Raw genomic sequence first — 26,676 nt, 5'->3', positions numbered from 1 at the left:
CAGAACAGGGAGTGAGATTTTTCTGAGAGTCTGTGCTTTTTCCAAATAATTCCTGCTTTTCAAAACTGTACAGCTTAAATTCACCAACAAGGGGCATCTGGGTGGCTCAGGCACAGTTGGTGAAGCGTCCAACTCTTGGTTTCGGCTCAGCTCATGGTCTCCAGGTGGTGGGAGGGAGCCCCAAGTCTGGCTGTCTTCTGGGCACGGAGGGAGTCTGCTGGAGATTCTTTCTCCCTCTGCCCTTCCCCCGCTCGGGCCCTCTCTCTCTTTTTTTCTCTCAAATAAATGAGTAAAATCTTTAAAAAGATAAAAAAGAAAATTCACCAATAAGCAACAAAATTGGTAGGACATTTCCTTATGGCTCTCTGTATTCATCCTATAAATCGATATATTAAACTTTCCAGGTGTCATCTTGTCTTGATCTGTTTTTCTCATCTATGCTTCATGCCATTTCCTAATTCACCTTTCCACACTAAGAGCCGTGAAGTTCTTGGATTCATTTTGTGTTTAAAGCACTTTTCTCTTTTGCTCCTGGGCAGTTCAAAATTGCCACCATTGGCCCTTCTAGAGCTGAGGGCTCAGTTACAGGATCTGAGGCGCAGGGTGTGGTATGTAAATTAGCCTACGGGGGAATGGAGGTGATTCCAGACCTCATTACAGCCCTCCTTCTCGATTTTGCCTTCCTGTGGACTGCTTACCACTCTCTTTCATGCCTGCCTCTGCTGCCCCGCCTTATTCTGCTTCTATCCCTTCTTCTGATGAAGGGCCCAACAAGGGGCAAGATGAGTCAGAGGGAATAAGACTCAGGTGGGAACAGACCCACGAGCCCCGAGACTGTTCAGCTGCCTGTCCGCGGCGGATCCAAGCTGAGATGAGAACGGTGTGCACGGGGTCCTGGGGGTACTCGGTGGTCTTTATTCTCATCATTGACTCTGGAGAACTTCCAGCTCCAGACCAAGGGTCTTTGCCAGAAGCCTTTGCTTTAGCGAGAGCGGTGGGATTTTAAGGGTTGAGGTTTGAATGCATGGAAACGTAAAAACAAAAAACAAAAGCACCTACCTTTGGTCCTGTAAAAGAAAGTAGCTGGGGGAAAAAAAAGGAGCCCATCTGCTAATTATGACTCCAAGAGTAGTGGGAGGAACAATTATTCTAAGGCACCGCCTCTCCCCACATTCCTGCAAACAAATTAGCTCCGACACCCACACAATGGAAAAACAAACGCCAATTATGCCTAGATGTTTCCTGGAACATGTTTTCTTTTCCCCATCACCATCTGATTATTAACATTATTTTGATAGTGGGTTGGAGATAAGCCCATTGCTTATGTGGAGAAATCATTTTCGCCCACTTTCATTCAAAAGCAAAGCCACAGTGGTGGGGAGGCTGGGGCCAACACAGAAGCCAGGGCAATTTCTCCGTGGGTGGGAGGTGGGAAAGACCACCATCTCCAGCCCCACGGAGAACGCCGGTGTGGAGGGCTGAGGACCAACGGTGGTGGTTAATAGCAGAGAAGAGGCTGTGCTTTTTTAAAAAGTATTCAGTTTCAATGTAAGATGTAAATGAAAAAATATGGTTAACAATCGTTTTCTAAAGGCCGATGACACTATGGTTGATGTTAACATAGAGAGGATATGTTTCTGGATTTATTTCCAACTCTCGATGTAACAGGGTACCTGGCTGAGACTAGCTTCGCTTTTTAAAACCTTGATAAAGGCAAGCAGTGGGCGTGAGGGGGAGAGGCGGCTATTTTAAAGTTGCAGGCAGCTCTTTGGTGTTTCTGGAGGTGGAGGCCTGAATTTCACCTTTGTTGGCAGGCAGCTCTTTTGAGTATTTTGGTTATGCCAAGGCAAAGGGCAATCCTTTCTGGAGCAAGAGGTTCTGGAAGCACAAGGAGAAGATTTTCCCTCTGTGTGGCTGTTCTTCTCTGCTGATCATGTTCCCTCAGGGGAAAAACATTCCTCCAAACGTGGATTTAGACTATAATGTCCCTAAAATATTTGTGTTTGTTCCTGAGAGGTGTGTGTGTGTATGCAAAAGCATGCTTGTTTGAAAACTTAACCATCTGTGACAGGGGCAAAATGGCGCTGGGACTGTCGCAGGGAGCAGGCAGCGTCTGTCTTCGTTTCATCCTGTCTTCTTAACGCTTCACATCAAGCATTGCTGCAAATAGAATCACTCTGATTGCAGGGAATGTACCTCTTCTGGGGTTTCAGCTAGTATCTGTCTCGCCGACGGAAGGACTCAGGCAAGGCCTGGGGAGGAACATTATTCTGGGTGGGAGTAGACATTCTGGGAGCTGGACACCCCAGAAATGGGCTACGGGGTGTGAGGACTGAGGGGTTGAAGCTGGAGCTCTAGAGAGGGGAGAAATGCTCGAAGGCCGTCACGTGGAGGGAGGTGGCTAACCCTTGCAACATGGTGATTCCCAACAACTATATCCGGCACCTGATGGTTTCCTCAGTGTGATTCCTTGTAAAGAATGTAGGCTATCACGTGGACACCATGCCAATGTTGGGAACCTTTCTCTGGGAAACCACAGGAGGGGTACCTAGAAGGACTCAGAATTCCTGTGGTCAAGCAGGACATTCCAGAAGGGAGATGCCAGCTAGAGAGAGACATCCGATTGGCCTAAGTCAGTGGTTCTCAACTGCAGGGGACATTTGGCAATGTCTGGAGACATTTTTGATCGTCACAGTTGGGGAGTGGCTACTGGCTTCTAGTGGGTAGAGACCAAAATGCTGCTAAACATCCTAGAACAACAGCCGCCCCGCCCCCACCACCCTACACACAGCAAACAATCATCTCGCCCAAAATGTCAATAGTTCTTCCGTTGAGAAACCCTGACCTAGACGGAGGTAGTAACTGCATTTAGATATTTATATGCAAACGTAATAAAGGCTGAATCTCCAAAATACGAATAATGTTGATTTTAAAAGTAAAGGTTGTCTGGCAAAGGCAACACAAGATGTATTTATTGAGGGTCAAGCGTGTGTCAGGTTTCGTTCTGGGGTCCCAGCAGCCAACGGAACACATTTCTTGTCCTCATGGAATCTGTGTTCTAGTTGGGAAAGTAGACCCTTAAGAATTGTGTACATTTCAGATCATAATTCTAGTGATAGTCCTTGTGAAATAACTCATTTAATCCAACGATCCTCCGAGATATGTGCTACTCTAATCCCCACTTATTAAGACCCTGGGGCATCGAAGTAACAGCTTGTCCATGACCCCACAGTTGACAGTCAGACCCAGCCTGGCTTCTTGATAGCACTGAACATTGCTTACAGTCAAACAGACTTTGGAGCTTAACGAGGGACATGATTCTGGTACAAAAACTTCCTTCGTTTTGCTGCTTCCTGCACGTGTAGAATGGACGTAGTAAGAGTATCTCATAAGATCCTCGTCAACATTAAATGTGTTAATGTACAGAAAGTGCTTGGCATTCAGTGAGGGTTAATGAATTACATAGAGCAGATGGCGAGCAGACAGAGAATGGCTGGAAACCTACTTTAGCCCAGTGTTTCTCAAAGTGTGGTCCCCGGACCGGCAGCATCAGCTGCTTATAAATGCAAACTCTTGGTGCCCAGCTCAGACCTAACCCCAGGGCAGGGGGGTTGGTGTCCCAGCAGTCTGGGTTTTAACAGGCTCTCCAGATGCACGCTCAAGTTTGAGAACTAAGGAAGCAGACCATTCTGAGGCGGTGATGTTTGAGCTGTAACGCGGGAATCCTTCTAGACCCTGCCCTGACTTCCTCCCTGGCTACAAACTGGTTTGCTTTTCTTCTTTCAGTCGTTTGGAAATTCTATATCGTCTTTCTTTTTTTGTTGTTTCTTTACTTCCTCTTAGCTTCGTGCTTAGCAGACGCTTTCTCTTCACCTTCTACGATAAGATATTTTCCCTGATATCCTTAAGCACCCCCAACTGTTCTCCATCTTCAGTGAAATGGCCCTTCCTCCCTCCCTCCCTCCCTTCCTCCCTCCCTCCCTCCCTCCCTCCCTCCCTCCCTCCCTCCCTCCCTCCTTCCTTCCTCCTTCCTCCCTCCCTCCCTCCCTCCCTCCCTCCCTCCTTCCTTCCTTCCTTCCATCCTTCCTTCCTTCCTTCCTTCCTTCCTTCCTTCCTTCCTTCCTTCCTTCTCTGGTCCCAGGACGGGCTCCCAGGGCCAGCCAGAGCAAGGGCAGCAGTGGGGTCTAGGGGTGCAGCAGAGGCGGGATCAGGACAGCTTCTCAAGGGAGGTAACGCTTGGCTGAGACTTCATGAACAAATAGGAAAAAAGCCTGATACGATGATATTAAAGAATCATCTGGAAGAACACAAGGGCAATAATATCAAAGAATGAATGCTTTTTAATAACAGCACAACAATCCAGAAACAAAATCATGGGAGAGGCATGAAAGTAGTAAAGAGAAATAGAAGGATCAGCTGACTCAAGATGATAGAAATGTTCTCCCTGCGTTTTCATTAAAAACAAAAACTGACAAGCCAGCACTGAATAAACTCTCATTTAGTCAATGTTGGGCACTTCCTGATCATTCTCTGCTGGTGTGTTTGGTACATTGTTGCTCTTTGTTTGACTCCAAGCCTTGGCCCACCCTCCTCCTCCACCTACCCAGCATTCCCTTCTCCTCCTCCCTCACCTCTGTCTGTAAAAATCTTCCAGGCTCTTAGTGCCCAGGTCAGAACCTGTCTCCTTCAAGAGACCTTCTCTGCTCTTCCTCATTGGCGGTGATTTCTCTCCTCCAGCAAGCCCAGAAACCCTTGTTTATACTTCTAATCAGCTGTTGGCACACTTTGCTGTATTCAGGGGATCAGATTTTCTTCTCCGGTAGCTGGAAGGGATCCAGGATCAGGACAGCATCTTACCTGCCTTTGTACCAACACCATGTCTTGCTCTCAAGAACCCAGTCTGGGCTCCCTCGGACAGGATTACACACAGCCTGGGGAGGAGATGGCCCGGACCCGATTGCCTGCTGGGTCCCACATGACTCCAGTGGAATTAGAGTAACATTTCCAAATCTATTCATAAACTTTAATAGCAGAAGTCGAGAGCAGGAAAGCCACTTATGATTACAGAATAAATTAAGGACATTGATGAAGGCAGGATCGACGTGTCCTACTATATAAAAGAAAAACTTGTTCAACAAAATGTAATAGAATAAATGCAAAGAGAGGAATGACAGAGGAAAAAGTATGTGACAACAACACTGATGAAAATCTGCTCCCTAATTACATTGCAATTAATCGATACTCATAGGTTCAGTACCCAGATTCCTGCATTAAGTAGTTAAAATGGGATGAAGAGTTCTACGCAGCTAGATGATAAATCACCATATAGAAAATGCAGGATTTTCAGCCATTGAGGAAACGCAAATTAAAGCATGTCATAATACACCAATTAAACATTTTTCTTCTAATGATGAAACATTGATTTTGCCTGGGTTGTCACTCTCTCTCCCATTTCTCCAAAGCCCGGGCCTAGAACAATAAATCCATTAAATGTCTCTGAGGTACAATTTGGAAATATGTAAAAAGAACAATCATACTGTTCCTTTGTTTCAGCTCAGTTATTAAATTTGGGAGAAAAAAATGCATCAAAGAAAAGTCCCAAAGGGGCAAAAGAATTCTGCTCATTGTAATTTGAAACTCAGCAAATGAACCGCCTGTCAGGTGCTGTGCACGGCCGGGGGTCTGACGGTGCCTGGTACTTGCAAGCAACCAGCGACCCGCTAACTGTTCGCAGATGCTGGCGGAAGACATGACACAACGGGTCAGAGACAAAAGACGTTATATTTCCCAAGTCCCACGGGGGTTACGGAAGGACCCGTGATGGACACCTGGACCTGAACGGGATGGGGGAGGGATGATTATGTTACAGGAGCCGAGTGCTGGGCTTGGGGGATCCTCGGCCTTCTATGGGGAGCAGAAGCAAGCTTGCCCTGTGCCGAGGGGGAGAGTCGCCTCATCCCTTAAGGCCACCTGCTGCAAACCCAGCCCTGTCAAGCGGCCTGTGTGGGGAGCAGTCAGGGCCCCGTATTCTTGGCGGCCCTACAGGACCGTGTGGGAGTGCTTGGGGCCCATGGATCACCTCTCCCAACAGGGCCTCTTTCGTTCGTTCAACACATCCATTCAAATGTATCCAATCACTTTCTGCGTGCACAGAATTCGACGTTAAGAGCAGCAGTGAGAAGATTCTCTGCCTGGGAAGAGCCTAGATGTTAGTGGGGGAGGCAGGTAAGGAAAAGGAATGAAATTAAACAACAGGATGTCACGTAGTGAAGTGCTGTGAGGACAAAGAAAGCAGAATAGTGGCAGAGAGAACACCTTAGTAATTAATTTAGCTTTCTGATAAATTAGATTTATTCATTCCCCCCAAAAGCTTCTGCTATTAACATTGCAAAATCTGAAGACATTTGGTTTATTTTTTATATCTTTATTCAAAAGGCAAAATTAGGATATTTAGAATCTCCTTTTTTAACGATGAGCCTCTTTCCTGTTGGAACGGATAGTTTGATCCGGAGAATCTCCGTTGCGTGTTTTTCCTTTTATTTATTGTCTTCATCAAAAGTGTGTTCCTGTGTGTTGTCCGAGCTTTACATTCATCCACCATATTTCAGAGTTACTTTCTCACTTTGGTTTAAGCAGAGAGAACACCTCTAGAGAGAGTGAGAGACTGTCAGTTGATGGTCACGGGAGGCCGGAGCAGGGACACTGAAGCTGACATCAGAATGGAGTCAGCAAATGAACCTGGCCTGAGGGAAGAGCATCTGGGGAGAGGGAACAGCATACCCGCTGAAGCGCTGAGAATGGAACGTGCTTGCCCTGTTCAAGAAACCTGAGGCCAGCATGGCTGGAGTGGCGTGAGCAGGACGAGAGGATCTGAGATAAGGGTGGAGAAGCCCAAGCCGACCTGTAACTGAGACAATAGACTTTTCTTTCTTTTTTTCTTATATAGAGAGAAAGCATGAGACTGCCCTCCCGTCGGGGAGGGGCAGAGGGAGAGGGAGAGAGAGAGAATCTTAAGCAGGCTCCCCACCCAGCAGGGTATGGGGCTCGATCTCATGACCCTGACATCATGACCCGAGCCAAAATCAAGAGTTGGACCCGTAACTGACCGCACCACTCAGGCAACCCAGAGAAAATACAGTTTTCTAACAGAACAAACTGGCTTTTTATAGAGAGAAATTTCTATGAAAGACTTAAAGGAAAAAATCAGACTGCCCCCCAGTGCAGTGTAGAGAGGGCAGCTTGGCTTCATGCACACACGGGGTTGGGGGGTGGGGGGGAAGCTGAGTCCCAGCTGTGAGGCACTAAGCAGGTCCACAGACCTCTCCGTCCTCCATCTGCAAACGGGAATGAGGCCTAAGGGATGTGGGTCAAGCCAAGTGAAATAAAATGTGTGCAAGGGTTTTCTTGTTACAAATGTTCTAGAGATTGCAATTGTAAAAACAGAATCTATGTCAAAAGATCAAAAGAGAACTGAATGGAAGGCTTAAACTCAAAGTTAAATAGTAGCAACTAGTCACCATGTACTTAACACTTCCTCATTTCTGGGCTACTGGCTTCCTCTGTATACGTATATATAGTTCTTTTTTTTTTTTTTAAGACTTTATTTATTTGACAGAGAGAGAGGCAGCCAGCGAGAGAGGGAACACAAGCAGGGGGAGTGGGAGAGGAAGAAGCAGGCTTCCAGCAGAGTAGGGAGCCCGATGCAGGGCTCGATCCCAGAACCCCGGGATCATAACCTGAGCCGAAGGCAGATGCTTAGCAACTGAGCCACCCAGGTGCCCCATAACTCTACAGTTCTATAAACAGCTCCCGACATGTAATTAGCCTCATTTTTGAAATGAGGAAACAGAGTCTAAGTTCTTCAAAGTCTCTCAAGTAATAATGGTACAATATAAAAAGTGCAACTATGAAGAGAATATGTAGCAACATGGAAAGTGTTAAGCGAAATCTGCAGAAGAAAAATATTGATTTTAGGTTTAAAAAATGTATGTGGCTGGGAGCAAAGGCAAGAGACCAACAGCGAGCCAGGCATCTGACTGGGCAATATGAGTGCTTTTACATTTTTGATTTTCATTGTTCTTGTTACAATTTTGTCCAATAAAGTGGGGAAACATTATTGTGAAACTATTTCAAAGGCTAGTCCCCGTTTTCTCTTAAAAGACTGCCCTCAGGGCGCCTGGGTGGCTCAGTCTTTAAGCATCTACCTTCAGCTCCTGTCATGATCTCCGCGTCCTGGGATCGAGCCCCGTGTCAGGCTCCCTGCTCAGCGGGAAGCCTGCTTCTCCCTCTCCAGCTCCCCCCTGCTTGTGTTCCCTCTCTCACTGTCTCTGTCAAATAAATATATAAAAAATCTTTAAAATAAATAAAGGACTGCCCTCATCATGTGAGTTTCCTCAAAACTATTAAACATCCAGCATTTTCCAAGACCAAATGCATTTACACCTGCATGTTTGTCTCCTTGACCCCAGGCTTTCATGCCAGGTGCCACCCTCCATTTGGTTTCTACCTTTGCCCAAGGGTAAAAAAAAATAACGGCCCCTTTAACCTGGATGTGAAGACCTGGAAGATACAGAATAGGGTCAGGGCTGTGCAACTGCACAGGGGGCCGCGGTGGGAAGGACAGGTGCGGCGGCAGGGTTAGGGATGGGCAGACAGGTTGTAAACGCTCCCTCTTTCTCTTTCGGGACCTCTGCCAAACCGCCTAGAGGCAGCGTTCTCTCCTCCCAGAGCCAGAGTGAACTTCTCAAGGCCCCGCGGAGCCCCTGCCAGACAGAAGTGTCGCGGGTGAAGCGGCGGGTTGGAGCCGGCTCTCGGAGCTTCCTGTTCGGTGTGCCTCAGTACCTGAACCTCCTCGTTCAGGTATACGGAGGATCCTGATTCAAGGAAACCAGAACTCCTCCGTCCCGGAAAGGGGGCGCGCGCCTCTGTTTCTCGATGTCAAACCGTGCCACCAGGCGGGTCCGAGGGATCCGCGAAGGTGGCGGCTACGGAATGGCTGCGCGATCGTGAGTCGTGGCAGGTCCTCAGGCCACCCCCGCCTGCCCTCCCCGGTGCAGCCCTGCTCCTGCGGCCGCCCGCTGGGGGTGGCGGCACCTCTCCAAGCCCGCCCCTGCGCGCGGACACTCCGCGGCGCTCCCGGATTCCCAGCCCGGTGACAGCGCGTTGCCCCGGGGACGGCGCGGAGAGGTGGGAGGGACCGGCGCGCCGAGCCCAGCTGGACTCCCGAGGGGTCCCACTCTCTTTTTTCCCTCCACTGGAAAGGAGGTCCACGAGGGCTCCGGGCAGAGGAGCCAAAGAGGGGCTGCGGCCCAAGGAGGGACAGGGTAGGGCGACCTGGACCCCTCTCTGTCCTCCCAGGGCACGCAGCGACCTCTTCCACGCCCGCACCCGCCGGGTCCACACGAGCCCCGGCCGGCGCGCCTGTGTCCCCTGCCAGGAAGCCGCGATCCCGCGCGCCGCGCGCCATGGAAGCCGCTAACCTCTCGGTGGCCGCCACCGCCGTCGCCCTTCCCCTGGGATCCGAGGCTTGCAGCATCCGCCCGAGCCCCGGCGGGGTCGTCTGGTCGACCCCAGGCGGTGCCGCCCTGCCGGGCCGGGAGCCGCCTTTCTCCGTCTTCACGGTGCTGGTGGTGACGCTGCTGGTGCTGCTGATCGCGGCCACTTTCCTGTGGAACCTGCTGGTTCTGGTCACCATCCTGCGCGTCCGTGCCTTCCATCGTGTGCCGCATAACTTGGTGGCCTCGACGGCCGTGTCGGACGTGCTCGTGGCGGCGCTGGTGATGCCCCTGAGCCTGGTGAGCGAGCTGTCGGCCGGGCGACGTTGGCGGCTGGGCCGGAGCCTGTGCCACGTGTGGATCTCCTTCGACGTGCTGTGCTGCACCGCCAGCATCTGGAACGTGGCGGCCATCGCCCTGGACCGCTACTGGACCATCACGCGCCACCTGCAGTACACTCTGCGCACCCGCCGCCGCGCCTCGGCGCTCATGATCGCGCTCACCTGGGCGCTCTCGGCGCTCATCGCGCTGGCGCCGCTGCTCTTCGGCTGGGGCGAGGCGTACGACGCGCGGCACCAGCGCTGCCAGGTGAGCCAGGAACCCTCCTACGCCGTCTTCTCCACCTGCGGCGCCTTCTATCTGCCGCTGGGCGTGGTGCTGTTCGTCTACTGGAAGATCTACAAGGCTGCCAAGTTTCGCTTCGGCCGCCGCCGCCGGGCCGTGCTGCCGCTGCCCGCCACCGTGCAGGTGAGGGGCGGGCCGCCTAACGGGGGGCGGAAGGAGGGGGCAGCCGGGGGAGGAGGCAGCTTGGCCGTCGGGAGAGTTGGCGGCGGGAGCTTGCACACTTGGGGCGCGCACCTGGAGCGCACAGGGAGATTGTCGCCTGCTGTCCTGGCGCGCGCACCGAGGGGCGCCTCACCTGCGGCTGGCGTGCGCGCCTGGGGCCCCCAGTGCACTGGGGCTGGCGGGGGCGCTGGCACCGCGGATCCACGAGGCTGAAGGGGACTTGCAGGGGCAGCGTGGGGAGTGGTGAGGGCACGACTGATGAGCCGCGCGCTCGTTGCTTTCCGCAGGAGTGATTGTGTCCCTGTGAGTCCGGCTCCCTGGTCCTGACTAGACAGAGCGGGGGGTGCGGCGGGCCAGGAGTGCTTGCTGCGGGGGACCACATTCCCGACTGTTCCCTCTCCACCGCACCTTTGTCCACCCTCCGCAGTCCAAAAACGCAATCCCCAACTCTGTCGGCCAGCTCCGGGTCAAAGAAGGAAGTGAGCGTAAAATATAGCCCACTTTCCTCTTAGTACCCCAACCTCAGTGCTTTCCTCTAGCGACTTTGGAACGAGATAGAACAGTCGGTTCAAATCCCAGCTCCGGACATTTGGGGCAGTTAGTAGCTTAATCTCTGCGGGCCTCTTTTCCACATCTTTAAACAAGTTCATCCCTGCTTCATAGGACTCTTGGTGAGGAAGGATCTCACGAGATGGAGAATGTGAGGTGCCAGCACAGTGCCTGGCACCGGGGAGGGCAGAGCTGGCCGGAGTAGGGAGCAACAGGGTACCCACAGTGGGCCAGAACATAACCCTAGAAATGAATGAGATGGAGGAACGAGCATTTGCAGAACTTCTCTGATTGCATTTAGAACTGGGCCAGACCCTATTAAACGTCAGCAACCTCCTCCCCCTAGAAGCCCCAAACTTTCCCTTTTTTTAGGGGGGTGGTCAGGCTCCAAGTCCTGGAGACTAATAACAGGACTTATTGCCCCTTTCCAAATACAATAGAGTAGTTGCCCTTTGTCCACAGGCATATCTTCCAAGACCCCCAGTGGATGCCTAAAACCGCAGAGAGCACCGAACCATATATGGTGTTTTTTCCTATACATACATACCTAAGATAGAGTTTAATTTATAAATTAGGCACAGAGGTTAACAACACACCTAATAATAAAACAGAACAATTATAACAATATACTATAATAAAAATTATGTGAATGTGATCTCGCTCTCTCAAAATATTTTACTGTACTCACCTTTCCTCTGGTGACGCTGTGAGATAATAAAATGCCCACGTGATGAGACGCAGTGAGGTGATGATGTAGGCATCGTGACGCAGTGTTAGGCTACTACCAACCTGGATGAATCAGGAGGATCATTTGCTTCCAGACCTCAGTGGATCCCGGATAACTGAAACTTCGGGAAGGGAAGTGAAACCATGGATAAAGGAGAGGGGGAGACCACTGTGCATGGCCCAAGGAAGGACTGCCGGTGGGAGGGGACAGGGAGAAAGAGACAGTAAGTTTCCTGTTGTTAGTTTCGTTTTAATTTTGGAAAGTTAACTCAGCTACGTAGTCTACTCAAACATATGTGCTTTAAAAAGCAGGCTTTTCCCCCTTCATTAAATGGCAGAGGGATTTTGTAGCATAAAATAGGAATGTCAAGACTATAATTGGAAAGTGTTGGTAGGGGAGAGCTTTATTCAGAATTAATGATGTTCTTTGAAAGGTCCCTTGGAAATGCCTGGGGTGGTTATAGCTTTTCTGTCTGATTGCGGAGGTAGGGCTGACTTTTAATAACTACGTCAATCCAGTGTGCACCTAGAGAAATCACGGAGCAATGGGTGCCAGAAAGGCTTGCCAAACCTGAGTTTGGTGTTCATTTTTGAAAGACCCCATTCAGGCAGGTGATACCAAGACGTAGAGAGGGAACAGGGGCCTGCCAATCCGGGTGGCCATGGGTGGGGAGAAAGAGCTCCGGGAGGCAGGGCCAGTGCTGTGATTTTCCGCTTGCCGGCAGTGGGACCCTGGGCAAGCCCTTCCCCTGCTTTGGGCTGCAAGTTCTCTTCTCTAATACACAGTATCGGTCTAGGTCTAGGCCACGGCTGGGGCTCTCAAGTCACGTGATGCTGAGATTGTAGATGTGCTGAGGTTCCTTAGGCTTCAGCCAGCCCTCACTCAAATGCCTGGGTAATGCTGCTTCGTCAGCAGCTATAAGCTTTCTGGCCACAAGACACCCAAACGGAAACTTAAAATAATATGCCTGGAATACTATCTCTCTACCTCCCCCCTCCCCACCTGCCGTTTCCTGCACTCTAGGGAAAATGAGTTGAATTTAGGTCCTGCAACATGTCTGTACTGCTTTCTGTGGGTGACAGAAGCGCTTATGAAGTCTGGAGGCTCTGGTAATGGGGCTGTGTACGTCCTTCAGCTTTCTCGCCATTCTGTGGCTAGGTCCCAACACTGAGATATGATCAGAAAGGGACAAGCAACAGTTCCTGCACAGTGATTTAATTCTCTGGGGGCAAAATGCAGTTTTTTGAAAGTAGAGCCGGAAACCAGCATTTACTGAGTGAGTCCTGTCGTCCAGACACTGCGTTTGATGCCTTCTATCCATCCTCTCATGTCATCTCCATGACCCAGCCGGGTTGGCCCTATCGTCTCTCTCAGTCCAGGTAAGCTAAGACACGCTCAGCCACGTATGACCCTCACACGGACAGCTCATCTCATGCCAAAGGTCAGCGTGGGTCTGGCGGCCGTCCTGCAGAGCTCTCCGCCAGGCAGCAGCTCCTGGCTCTGGACCCCTTGCCATCTCTAGCTCTGCGGTCTGGAACGACTGGCTTCCAAGGCTGCCGAGCGAGGGGAAGAGACGGATGGAAATATAGCAGCTTTTACCTGCCTTCCCCGAAAGCAGACACATGTCAGCTCTGTCCTCGGCCCATTGGCCAGCCACTGGCTGCGACATCCAGGAGAGCGCGTGGCGTAGTCGGCGAACACCGTCTCTGCCACCAGCCCTCATTTTCCAGTTGATAAAGCTAAGTCTCCACAAAGTCCATTCATCTCAGACCACAGAGTTACCGAGTGGAGAAACGGGGGTCACTGTTCCTCCACGCTGTCCGTCTGCAGGGACTGAACTGCTGAGCTCTGTCCCACGGCCCGCAGGCGCCTCTCCTTCATAGGAAGGAGGCGGCCGTATCCCAGTCAGGTGGGGCAGCGTGGGAGCAGGGTCTCAAAACGATGCTTGTGCACCCTGTCCCTTCCAGGAGAGCTGACCACAGCCGAGCACCGAGGCCCTCCCCCCTTCTCTCAGGAGGCAGGGTTCATTCCTACCCTGCCCTCCTTTCTTTCAGCTTTCTAGAATGAGCACCACATATAAAGTATGTTCTGCTCCCCCCGCCCCACATTAACCCCGCGTGGCTCATGATTGTTTCCCACTGACCTGTGCCCTTTGCTACTGAGAAGAAGAAGAAAGCAAAATCAATGGAGATGATGTCACTGGCTTTTAAAATGTGACATCAAAAACTTTTTTTTCTTTTCAATTGTTTGACTGCCGTGCACAAGTTGGTAAGCAGGGTCTAATTACTCAGTAGGCACCGTGGACACACTGCCCAGAACCACAGTGCTTTTAGGGGCCCATGGAAATGGTTTCATTTTCGTTTGTTTTAAAATTAGGGGAAGAATGGATATAAGAGCCATGAATATATAATACTGTATCCAGCCTCAATTATATTAGTCTTCATAATAATATGGTCATAAAATATAATTTTTTAATATTTTTTAATGGAGGAGGGGGCCCACAGAGGCAGAGACGCCTAGGACTTGTGAATGCGATAATGCAGCCCGGGCTGACACCCTGCACTCACTCACTCACTCACTCACTCAGTCAATAAACATGTGGTGGGAGACAGTGTGCCCAGTGGTTAAGAGCATGGGATTTGGAAGCAAGGAGCCCTGGATTTCAATTCTTTGTGTGCCGCTTATAAGCACTGTAGCTGAGTGACTTAATCTAAGTCTGCATTTCCCCATAGGTAAAATGAAAATATTGCCACCTGCCTCATAATATTCTTGTGACAAGTAAACGAGATAATGGTGTATACGGAGTCTCTAAACTAGTAAACCATAAACGCAAGCTGCTGTATCATCTTCAGTATTATTCTTAAAAATTCCTCTTGTGAGTTATAAATAACAAATTATGATTTTATTCCTCTTACTGCTCTTACTCACCATGCTATGTAGGGGAGTTACTTTTTGCTTGTGTAACAGATTAGCCCAAAGCTTAGTGGTGTAAAACAATAAACGTGTATTTACTCATAGTTTCGGTGGGTCAGGTTTGGGAATGACTTTGACTTCTTGGCGCAACGACCTTCTTAGCCAAGATGTCAGGTGGGGAGCAGTCATTTGCAGGCTTGACTGGGGCTGGAGACTGCTTCCAAGATGGCTGATTCACATGGCTGTTAGCAGGAGGTCTCCCCAGGGCTGCTTGAGTGTTGTCACAACATGGCGGCTGGCTTCCCTCCTGCCCGGAGAGCACAGCAAGGAGAAAACTGCAGTGTCTTTTATGTTTAGCCTCAGAAGTTACATGACATCTCTTCTATTCACTAGATGCGAGTCGCCAACTCCAGGCTGCACTCAAGGGAAGGTGAATTAGGCTCCACCTTTGGAAAAGTATCCGTGAACTTGTGGACTGATTTTAAAACCATCACCATAAGACACACAGATGGTGTTCAAAATTCCTTGATTGACTGTTACTGACCTGCATATCAGGCAATGTGGTAGCCTCTGAAGTTTCAGAGAATGAGCGAGCATGGTCTCTGCTCTCAAGGGATTAATTTTAGTAGACCACGACTATAGAATTAAAAATTCAATAAAATGTTACAGGTGATCTGCTAGAAGTCTGTCCAGAATACAATGAATGGCCCTGAGAGACTGAAGAGTATATGGGAAAGCACTTTGTACACGGTAAAGGACAAAATAAATGTGTAATACTGAGCTGTAGGGTCTGCGACAGCTTGGATCTGAGTGTTCGATTATGTTGCATTATAAAGTATTTGCCTCTCTAAGCTAACTCTCTGTATTAGCATAAATAAGTTTTTGTGTTGTAAGCAAACAGCACATAAGCCTTGAGTGACCTGAAATCTGTAGAGCCCTTTATGTTTTCGTCACTTGTCCAATGTTCAGTTGTCATCTGGACCACTCCAAGGACTAAGCTGCTGGTGGGCCTGAGGGCTTGTCAGAGCTTGGGTACGGGCAGAGGGTGGTGGAAAATCACCACCCTCGTTCTCATTCCATCTATTAAAAGAACTGTGGGCTCAAACACATTCTCATGCCAGACTGCGAGCTTATTTTAACTTCAGGAAAGTACATTTTATGAATCAAATTGTATCAGTGGTAATAAAAAATCTGGTTTATGGTTTGATTCTTTTCAGGTTGGCACCTAAGAGTCTGAGAGTTTCCAGAAGTACTTGGATGTGTCAAGGAGCGTTTTCAAATCTTCAGAAATGCCTCCGGCCTTCCTGTCTCTGTAACCTTCTCCCTTGCTGCTCCCCTTACATTGTTATGTTCATTGTGTCTCTTTGCCTCTACTTCCATTTCTCTTTTCTCTCTGATTGAATTGTTGGAGAAGAGTGGAGGGGAGAAGGAGAAAGTTGGGGGTAGGCAAATATGGTGCAGGGATCATGTGTCTTCGCCAATGACCTTGCAGTGATCTACTCCTCAAATCTGTGTAATTCTTGGAGAAGATTGAGCTTCTCAGTGGAACACTGAGATCCGAACTCCATGGTTCTTAACTTTTGGTAGGCTGCAGATGCCTTGAAAATTAAAGAAAGCTTTGGACTTGCTGCCCAGAAAGGTATGTGGGTGTTTAGTCACCTGATTTGCAGAGGACACTCCCTGAAGCCCATCTCTGCAGAGCGACGCTGAGCCGTCCTTCCCCCTGGCTTTTCTGAGACATGGAACCCACAGTGTACTAGTAACTGTGACTTTCTGAGACAGGGCTGTAGTCCTCCGGGCATGGCCCCCAAGGGAGGCAAATCAGAACAGAGTCCGGACAATACCTGTGCAAAAGGGAAAGCCTCCCTTCTTTCCATCACTCCCCCTGCCCCGCCCCGCCCTGTTCCAAGACCTGGGCTTCCAGGGATTTCAGGGTATGAACTCTTGCCTCAACAGAAGCCCTTCCACTGGCATCCACTCGTAAATGGGTTTGACTTCAGATCAAATGGTATTAGAGCAGAAAACACAGATGTAGTCCCCTTCTCAGCATTAGCTCCAGTGGATCCTTAGCCAATCCGCGGTGACCAACCTCCCCACAAAAATCCATGTTCTCCAAAGACAAGAATGATAGCAATTGTACCTTATGTTATGATCACACCCAAAGTGAACAGGAACTGTCAAGCATGTCTGACAAACTAGATCAGGACATTTTCTGTACTCTGTACTCTGTTGTGAATATGATTACACTGAAGGAAAAGTCACTTTTTTTCCAAGCCCAGCATGCTCTGCTTTTTTTTTTTTTTTGTAAAAAAGCTTCCTGTGTTTCGTTTTTCTTTTTTCTTTCTTTTCTTTTCCTTTCCTTTCCTTTCCTTTCTTTCCTCTTCTCCTCTCTTTTCTTTTTTCTCTTCTCTTTTCTTTTTTCTCTTCTCTTCTTTTCTCTTTTCTTTTCGCACAAGAGAAGCAGCTGAGAAAATTTCTTGATCTAGTTTGTCAGACATGCTAGACAGTTTCTGTTCACTTTGACGGGCTATTTTGGCTACTTATCTCCTTAGAGTGCCCTTGGGAAATGCACATGGAGCTTGGTTATCTCAGTGAACCCTGGGCAGAGAGATTGGAGCCCCAGCTTTTCCAGGTCCTGACCTGCCAAGCTCTGGTTAGAAATGGGGAATTCCAGTTATAATCCAGATGGCCTTCAACCTGAGTCTGTGTCCTCTCTCCCTCTCAGATGTGGTAGGGCTTGCTTCGTCACCAGGATCAGTGTGGTCGCCCCAACGCCAGCCTTGCAAAGAGTCTCGCCGCCATGCTGGATGCCTGACCCGTGGGGTCACAGCGGAAACTGCTATGTTTGTTCCACAAGTAATTAGGATCACCTTTCTTCTTTTTGCTTCCCTCTCCTATTTCTTATTAGGATGTTTAATTGACAGCATTAGAGGACTACAAATGTTTGTGGGTTCTTTCTGTGGCAGCTGGATTATTTTTTTATTAGAGAAGAAGGAAGGGACGAGGGACAGGAAGTTGAGGTTTAGGCGGTCCTCCCACGTGCTCCTCACAGTCAGCCCACAGCACAGACAAGGCTCTGCATAGTTAGAGACGCAGAAACGAGGGAATGGGACCCTGATCAGAATCCTAGCTCACCACAAACTTGCTCTGAGCCTGGCTTCCTCGTTCCTCCCACACTGGTTGCTGTTCTTACTGAGTAAGAGGGTGGGGGGAGCCGCCTAGTCACGGGCCAGACCTCTGTCAGGAACCGGGAAGGTCCGAGCTTTCGCCCAGCTCGCAAGCGAACAAGTCAGCCTGCGACAGCGTGCTGGGTGCTGGCAGGAGGCAGGGGACTCCTAATCAGAGTCAGAGGGCTTTATTACTCATGGTGCACAGGCCCACAGGAGCTTCATTGTTACACCAGTTCCCCTTTCCCTCAAGCTCCCGCGGGAGTGGCCTGGAGCGGCCCAGATGGATTTGCATCACAGCAGAGAAGCTCCTAGATGAGAGAGCTCCAGTCGTATTGCCCAGTGTTTGACAGTCAATAAACCTGCCTTCTGCTCTTTGGAAAGCTGCATCTTTGATAATGGGCTGCAAGCCAAGCTGCCTGCTTTTCCACTGGGAGACACTATCTCTATCCTCCAAGGTCGTTTGCTTTACAAACATCCGTGATAAGCCAGTCTTCGGTAGCAAAATGTGCAGAAATGCAGGAGACTTGGAGAGAATCATCTCCCTCAAGCATCTCCTAATTCAATATAAATTTTGTTTTTACTATATGCCATACATGATGCTAGGTGCTAGGGACTCTTCAGGGGACAGGACACTCATGGTCCCTGTTCTCCTGGCCTGTCGGTGGTGACACAGTATTCTGAACAATTCATAATCCGTGCCCTGGCCTTGGCGTACTGATGGGAACAGTGGGACAGAATATTTCAAATTGGGACTTGATCGGAAATGCTACCACAGAGTCCCCATACACACAGTAGGTGGTTAATAAATGTCTAAACATATATAGTGTGGCAGATTTGGGCCTTAATTAATTTTGGATGAAAAAGCCTCAGATTCTATGGAGATGTTAAGGTGAACTCATCTTTTGGGTCCCATCTCGGCATAGCAGACAGAAGCCATACAGCCCTGGAACCAGCCCGACCAGGCAGGCACCTTGGTTCTGCTTTCCCTTGCTTGTGTGGCCTTGGCCGTGGCATTTGGTGTCTCCAAACTTCTGTGTATTCAGAGCACCTTTCCTTTTACTGCAGGACCCCAAAGTGCCAGGTACTACCAGGTGTGTTCATCCAACAGCCCGTACCCTTCCCTGCAGATTAGAGGGAATTCTAGCCAGAGGTCAGAGGCCCCTTTGAGACTGGATGGTCAGTGTTTAGACAGCTGTGCAGAGGGAAGTCGGCGTAAAGTGGTTGAGGAGAGAAAAGACCAAAGAGGAAAGATGGAGAAGCTCAGGGATGGCCCCAGAGCTGGTGGCCAGAGGCCCTAGAAATCGCCAGGAAGCCATACATGTCCATGCTGAAAAAATCTCAAGCATAAATATTCTTAAAATAGATTCTGTTGGGGCACCTGGGTGACTCAGTCGGTTAAGTGTCTGCCTTCGGCTCAGGTCGTGATCTTGGGGTCCTGGGATCCAGCCCCACATTGGGCTCTCTGCTCAGTGAGGAGTCTGCTTCTCCCTCTCCTTCTGCCCCTCCCCCCCACTCATGCTTGCTCTCTCTCAAATAAATTAATAAAATCTTTAAAAGAAGAAGGAGGAGGAGGAGGAGGGGGAGGAGGAGGAGGAGGAGGAGGAGGAGGAGGAGAAGGAGAAGGAGAAGAAGGAGAATAGGGAGAAGAAGAAGAGGGAGAAGAAGGAGATTCCACTGGCACCCATCCAGATCAATCACCTTTCCTGAAGGTGCAGAACAACAGGTAGGGATTCAGAATGTGGTCTCTGGTTCAAAACACTGCCGTTGGACTTCCAGCTCTTACCATAAGCAACTGGGTGATCTTGGACAAGGTATTTAACATTGCGGAGTGTTTTCTCAGCTCTAAAATGGAGATAACAGCACCTCAAAAGTTTGATGCGAGAATGAATTCAAGTCATCCCTTACGAGACTCTGCATAGTGTCCGTTGTATAGTAACTCCTCTGGGGCTGGTCTTAGCCTCCTTTGGCTTTCTATTGAATATCCCATTTCAAACGACAAAAGCCAAGCTAGTCAGTGTCCTTGCAAACCTGAATCATCATCCCAGGCTGACTCGGTTTCTTTGAAGCCGTTTCTGGAAAGATTCCACAGTCTTCCAGTGTCTCTGTCTGCACGGGGGGTAGCAGGCTCAGGTGGAAAACTAGGAACACAGGCTTCTAGCAAACAGATGCTGTGCTGGAGTGGAGCGAGGCCAGGTCCTTAAACCAACCTAATCAGTGAACTTGCCTTTTCTGTTTCTCTTCCCCCAGGAGATCTTTTGAACTGAAATCACCCCATTTCTTTACCTCAATAGCATAATAAGGCTCTGGAATTTCCCTTACCCAGGAGGAAGGACTCAAGTGCCTGGGAGGCCATTTAGGTCAGCAGAGAAGTGGCTGGAAAAATGCCCATGACTGAGCCTGGAGGAAGGAAAACAAACACGCCACCTTCCGCTTCTGCTCCTGCTCTGGGGACACTGTTTCCTCCCCAAGAGACTGCTCAGTATTTACGAGGTGGTTTCAGGGTGGCACGTTTTTGTGGCTCCGACTTGTTTGGTGACTTGATGACGGTCCACTAGGAGGGAATCGGTCAGCGCGGTCTCTTCTAGAGGGGAATGGGGACATGGGGCTCACACCTGCCTGTGGGGCCGAGCAAACCTTGGAAGGGCTCATCAGAGGGGGCTCTGGCTGCCTCTATGGGGGTGCAGGGCGGGGAGGGGCAAAGGCTGTCTGTTCCTTTGCTGGCATCACTTGCCTTGTTATTGTGTCTCCAAGGGGCGGGCGGGAGGAGGCCAGGCGTGTGCTGGCAAAGGAGAGGACTCTTCTTTGTCCACATCTCCATGATCTGTTTTCAGCCTGATGCAGTGACTTTCCAGCTAAAGGAGCCAGGGTGGTGGGGGGAGTAGCAGAAGACACTGAACTCCAAGGCCGAGGTCAGGCCACTTGGGGGCCCGGCCTCCTCTGGGCTCTGGCCATCCTGACCCAGTGAGAGCAGCCGGTGAGCGTGCTACGGGCCCGCGTAGCGCTCCACAGCCATGGGTCGTGGGGCTGTCCCGCCAGCTGCTCCCAGTGTGTCTAAGCCAGATGCCTCTCAGCCCCGTGTGCCACCAGCGTCTGTGGCCATGGCTGGCAGCAGCTGGGGAGGAAGGGAAACGCAGGTGCAGCCTGTGCTGTTGTCCTGATCACTGGTTCATTCAGCAGCTGTTACCCGAGCACCGGCCAGGCGCCAGGTGCCGCTGGGGGGCAGGTGTGTGTACAAGGATGCCACAGTCCCAGCCCCGGTTTAGCTTGGCCCAGCGTGAGGGGACAGGTGTGGTAGTCATAATCGCACAAACTGCTACGGACAAGGAGACAGGGGTACCAAACAGGGAGACGTGTTTGAGTTTGGAGGGTCCGAAAGGCCACTCTGAGAGGGTTGGTGGCCTCTAAGCTGAGACCCGAGAGGTGACAAGGACTGACCGAAGGATGGGGGTGATAGGATGGGTAGCGCACCGCAGGCTCCTTGAATGGCACTGAGTTATTACCACAAAGGCATTTACTGTTGTCTTTTTAAAGCTCGGCGGTACAGAACTACTCCGGAATCTAAACGGAGTCCCTTTAGCACATCGTTGTCTCACTTCTTGCAATATTGAGGCTTATAGGCTGCCTCTCCAGCTGCAAACTTCGGGCCTGGGCTGGGCTGGGATCTGTGTTCTTTGGGGTCCTAGTCCCAGCCCCCAGCCCACTCCATGAGTATCGAATGGGTGCGTGTGCCAGGAGCTGTGCTAGGCATCCCGCACATTCCTAGTGCACTTCCACAGCGGCCTTACCGCGGTGGGGGGAGAGGACTTTGTCCCCCAGCTTCACAGATGGGGAAGGGGGTTTGGCCCCTGGGGCTGGGACTCGAGCCAGAGTCTGACACTGAGGCTCCTGGTCTTACCTGCCTCCCTCCCTTTTTATATCTTATTATCTGACATTGTGGAGACCACCACTCTCAATCCAGGAAGAACCTGCAGGGCTTTTTTTCTTTTTTAAGATTTTATTCATTTATTTGACAGAGAGAGAGCGCACAAGCAGGGGGACTGGAAGAGGGAGAGGGAGAAGCAGACTCCCCGCCGAGCAGGGAGCCCCATGCGGGGCTCCATTCCAGGACCCTGAGATTATGACCCAAGCCGAAGGCAGGCTCTTCACCGACTGAGCCTCCCAGGCGCCCCCTTCAGGGCTTATTTTAACCTACAGTTTCAGGACGGTTTCAGCTGCCATTTTGGGTGGCTTGTAGTATCCGAGCATCCTGGATGAGGCTGCGGGAGAGGTGTGGGCCACCCTGGAGCAGCCCCGCGCTGCTTTATCACCCAGCGTCAGGTTTAATGTGTTAACCGCCCGTTTCCTTTGTTCCAAGGTGAAGGAGGCCCCTCAGGAGGCTGAGATGGTGTTCACGGCGCGTCGCCCGGTGGTGGCCTTTCAGATGAGCGGGGACTCGTGGCGGGAGCAGAAGGAGAAGCGGGCGGCCGTGATGGTGGGCATCCTCATTGGCGTGTTTGTGCTGTGCTGGATCCCCTTCTTCCTGGCGGAGCTCATCAGCCCCCTCTGTGCCTGCAGCCTGCCCCCCATCTGGAAGAGCATCTTCTTGTGGCTTGGCTACTCCAATTCTTTCTTCAACCCGCTGATTTACACAGCATTCAACAAGAACTACAACAACGCCTTCAGGAGCCTCTTCAGCAAGCAGAGATAAACCCAGGGCTTGGAGAGACACACAGGTCGGGGTGTGGGCGGGGAACTGGTATTTCTCCCCGCCCCAGGCATCTGGGAGCCTTGCGCCACCGCAGAGTGTTGATGACGGGGAAGCCGCGCTATGGGGCCTGGCCTGTAGGAGCCGCAGTGCCAAAGGCTCCCCGGGAAAGATCGCGCATGCGCGGCAAGCGTGCATTCGCTCGTGGCACGTTTCTCCACTGAGCAGGACCTCTGCCTCAGGATCCTTTTCAGACCGCGCTCTGGTTACTGGTCGGAATGGACACAAGACTCGAAGATGACTTGCCTTTCCTTTATTTAATACCCTATTCCTCCGAGGGGATCCGTCAGCACAGAGCCCCAGTGGCCTGTTTTGGGGCCCACTCCTTTGTGAAATAGCCCCCATCCCGTATCCACCTGATTCAACTTACCTTCCTCAATGTCCAAGGTGGTGTATTCCAATTTGGGAGATGGGAATCATGTGAATGTTGGCCTTTTACAAAAGTGTCTAGTGCAACCCATACCTACTGAATGGGACTTTCAGAGAAGTCTGATAATTTATGTTATTGAGTTCTTTCTTCATCAGTGAGAGGCCGTGCTGGATGCTTAGATTGTCCTTTGGACCAATTACACTGGCATTTCTGGGGGGTGAGACCCAGGCAGGAGTGCTTTTTAAAGCTTCCCCATGTGATTCCACTGTGCAGCTGACCAGTGTTGAGGATCCCACTGGGGTCCTTTCTCTGCTTCTGAACAAGAGAGAGCAGCTATGGGAAATGTTCCCACCACTTCACCATATGCACTTGTATGTGTAATAAAAATACTTTTGCAGCATTGATTTCTAGGCTCAAAATCATTCATATGCATGATTGATCTCACACACACAACACACACACACACACTCACATATGCCATTGAGACGGGGATGACTAACACAACCCCCAAACTGTCATAGTGAATCTTGGCCTTCCTGAAAATACCAAACGTGGCCCACGTATGTAGGAGTCCAAAGGCCTGGATGAGGGGGATGCCCGGACTAAGTCATGCTGGCCACAGTCCCCCTGGTTTTGGAGAAGGGCTACTTGCCTACTGATTAGGTTTTTCAATGGACACAAAACAGTCCACTCTGCCATCGGCTCACTGGATGTCTGAGGTATGTAGACATTCTTTAAGCTTATACTATAGAGGACATGTACTTTGGGGGTTATCAGAGAATAGAGATCCAAGGTGCCTTTTCCAAAAATCTTAGGGGCCAGATGGGCTTTGGAACTTAGACGCGTTTTTAAGTGTTACAAAGGCAATGTGGTGTATGTTGCATAAATTAGGTAACACCCCCAGCTGGGTTGGGGGCAGCAGTCTCTACTCCACCTGTGCAGTAAAATATATGAATATTTACACTGTGAGAAAAACTAAAAATAGCTAGCAGCACTGAGATCACATTTTGTCACTGAATGAGTTACAAACCACCTATTTACCAAACTTTGTGTTTTTGCAATTGAGGACCTGTACAACCTCAGACCATCCACAGTCCAAACTTTGCTCTGTGTCAGCCCTGTTGAGGGGAGGGATTCTGAAGGCGGGCTGGGAAGAGTATGTGGTCCAACTGTTCCTTTGTGGCTAGTGGCTGGGACAGCCTTCTTGGAGTCATATTTTGGAATTTTATTCTTTCACTGGAAGATACTTCAAGAAACAGTCTTATGAAACATGTCAATGCATTTCACATAAAAATGTAAAGTCATCTGTTCCACTCTTTGTGAAGGCATGTTTTCTTATGATAATGAGGACTTTTAATTTATTTTCTTTCCATTTTTCCCTTGATCAGGAAGAACAGAACCACATTTCTAGCCCAACTTTGGAAGCTGTAGGAACTGGCATCCTATTGATTTGTGTTGAAGGTTTCTAACCAGTCTATAATTCCAATCTTTACTTAGGTTTTCCCTATCCTAGTGTTTTCTGTTCTGTTTGTATTTTACTATCATCTTCTGTGAATTTCCTACAAGCCATGCCATATCCTCTGTGAACCAAGGCAGGGAAGAAAGGAATGGGCACATTGTTGTTTGAAGGGCTAGAGCTCAAGCCTGGGGCTATTAGGGATTTTCCCCCATCAGTTGAAATACACTAGGTGGTGTTAGAGATCTTCTTCCGTGTGCCTCTCTTCATGCTATTCATCGAGCATCTACTATGCGTTGCTGTTGTACTAGGGATTTATAAACAAATGCTCATTTAATCCCACATCTATCCTACGAGGTAGGTATTGTCCTCATTGAACGCCGTTCCAAGAAGGTAAGTAGCTTGCCTGTGGTCACACATGAGTACATGGCAGAACTGGGATCTGGACGCAAGTCGGCCTGCATCCAAGCATGGGAAAGGAAGGGAACTCAACGGGAGTTGGCCTGGACTCCATGTTTCAATGTTTGCTTGCATTTTGCAGCACAAGCCCTGCACCTGGTGTAGTGGGTCTGCTTGCATTGCTCTAGTTGGGTTCCAGGCAGGAGATTTAGAGGAAGCATCTAGGTAGAGTTGGCAGGGGGCACTTGTGGAATTTTTTGGTTTACTCTTCCTACTGGGTAGGATGCTTTATGGTTGTGTTCATTTGGCCTGGGCTTTGACTTAATGTAGGCTCATGATGGCAGCATCCCAGGTGGAAGGAATTATGGATGTGGAGCCCTTCCTAAAAGGAGGTTGCTTGCTTGCTGATTTGGTGGCAACTTCTAGTGGATCTTTCAGACTTGACCCTTTTCTTCAGTTAGGGAGACCTTCCCTGACCACCACTATAATTACAAAATGCTTAATTTCTGAAACAGATCAGTTGATGACTGACTCTATGTAAGGCTGCACTTGTAATTCCTTTAAATAAGAGTATCAGAATAACAGTCTATTGACAAAGTATCTGATTTATAATGAACATTGCAGGAACTTCTTTAATAAGCATAAGTCTCTGCTCTGCCTCAAGTCTCTCTGCTTGCAGTACCTGACCAAGACGGGGGTGGGAGGACGTACGAGGAATTAGTCTCTTCCCTGTCAAGATTCATTTGCTAAAGTATCTTCATGTCAGAATCCAATTTCACAATGTTCCAGGTCTGCAGGATGGATGGGGCTAACCCAATTGTATTATTTTATAATGTAGTCATGTACAATGGATAAAGTATGCTCCTTTTCTCCCCTTTAGCATGGCCTCCATGTTTCTTCAGGCATGTGGGACGGGAATTTGGATTCTGACCATGATTACTGTCCAGCATGAGCATCTATCCCCACGCGGGTACCATCCCTAGAAGACTGCTCTTCTGGCCTCTGACCTGGTCCCTCTACACTAACGCTGGGTAGTACAGAGAAGTGTCTGAGTCTATGAGATGTCTGTGAGTTGGCTGGGATCTCACCGATCCAGGCTGGACTCTTCTGGGTCCAGCTTCAAGAAGCAGTTTGTTTGGGTCTAGGTCTGTTCCATGTGTCACTCAACCTCCTTGGGCCAGCACAGTATGTGATTTTCAAGAGAGGCGTGCAAGTGGGCAAGCCCGACCACCCAAGCACACTTCCAAACCTTTGCTCATAGCAAGTCTGCTAACAACCCACAGACCAAGCAAAAGCCCAAAGTCAAGCGATGGAGAAGAGTATTCCACCCACCAGGACACAGAAGATGTCTGTTCTGGGGGAGTGAAGAATGGCAACAAATAATTCAGAGGTCCATATGTGAAACAGAACATGAAAAATCAGGTGGTATAAAATCAGGTGGTATAAAAAGGGTAAGCACAGTCTCTAAGACTTTCGTTTCTGGTCTATTTTCTTCTGGATTATCAGCCATCCCTTATCTGGGCTCCTGCTGTTGCCCCTGCTTCCCTGGTCTGTGGTCAGCACGGCTCCCAAGGCATCCCTGTTGACATCTCCAAACCCTCCAGTGATTTCCCACACAGGTGCCCTTCATGCCCCTCAAAACTCATGTGCTGGGCCTGCTTCTACCTCACGGACTTTACACTCTGTACCCCCGCCGCCTGGCATCTCCCTCACACTGGTATCCCTCACCAGGTGGCTCATTCCCTCACTCGTCGTCAGTTTGGTGTTTATATTCATTTAATACTAAGAACACAGATATCCTAAAGAGACAAACAATGGAGAAAGTTCTTTCCAAACTGCATTTTGACGTAAAAACACTAGTGATTCAAACTTCCGAAACAAAACAGCACACAAATCTAGGAAGTGCAAAACATGTTTTATTTCTTACCTGAATGAAGCTGAAAGCATGTAAACATTATCTTTAAAAGATATCAATATCAGGGATGCCTGGGTTGCTCAGTTGGTTAAGTATCTGCCTTCGGCTCAGGTCATGATCTCAGGATCCTGGGATCGAGTCTTACATTGGGCT

General features: G+C 49.7%; 1 protein-coding gene across 2 annotated transcripts; it reads left to right on the top strand.

Moving 5' to 3' along the window:
• The first annotated feature begins 9,259 nt into the window (after positions 1-9,259).
• Positions 9,260-22,562, top strand: LOC123796569 (5-hydroxytryptamine receptor 5B). 2 transcript variants are annotated; one of them, XM_045804060.2, is made up of 2 exons: positions 9,260-10,241; positions 21,994-22,562. In XM_045804060.2, the coding sequence occupies exons 1-2, from the start codon at positions 9,465-9,467 to the stop codon at positions 22,324-22,326; spliced, it is 1,110 nt and encodes a 369-aa protein (XP_045660016.1). In that variant the 5' UTR covers positions 9,260-9,464; the 3' UTR covers positions 22,327-22,562. The 2 variants fall into 2 exon arrangements, with proteins under 2 accessions (XP_045660016.1, XP_087719422.1); XM_087863296.1 differs by having other exon boundaries at positions 9,381-10,082.
• Positions 22,563-26,676: the final 4,114 nt, after the last annotated feature.

The sequence above is a fragment of the Ursus americanus genome, chromosome 1 (genome assembly GCF_024610735.1).
Source record: "Ursus americanus isolate L20-20 chromosome 1, mUrsAme1.1.p, whole genome shotgun sequence".
Lineage (NCBI taxonomy): Eukaryota > Metazoa > Chordata > Mammalia > Carnivora > Ursidae > Ursus > Ursus americanus.
This window is presented reverse-complemented; position numbering and strand designations above follow the sequence as displayed.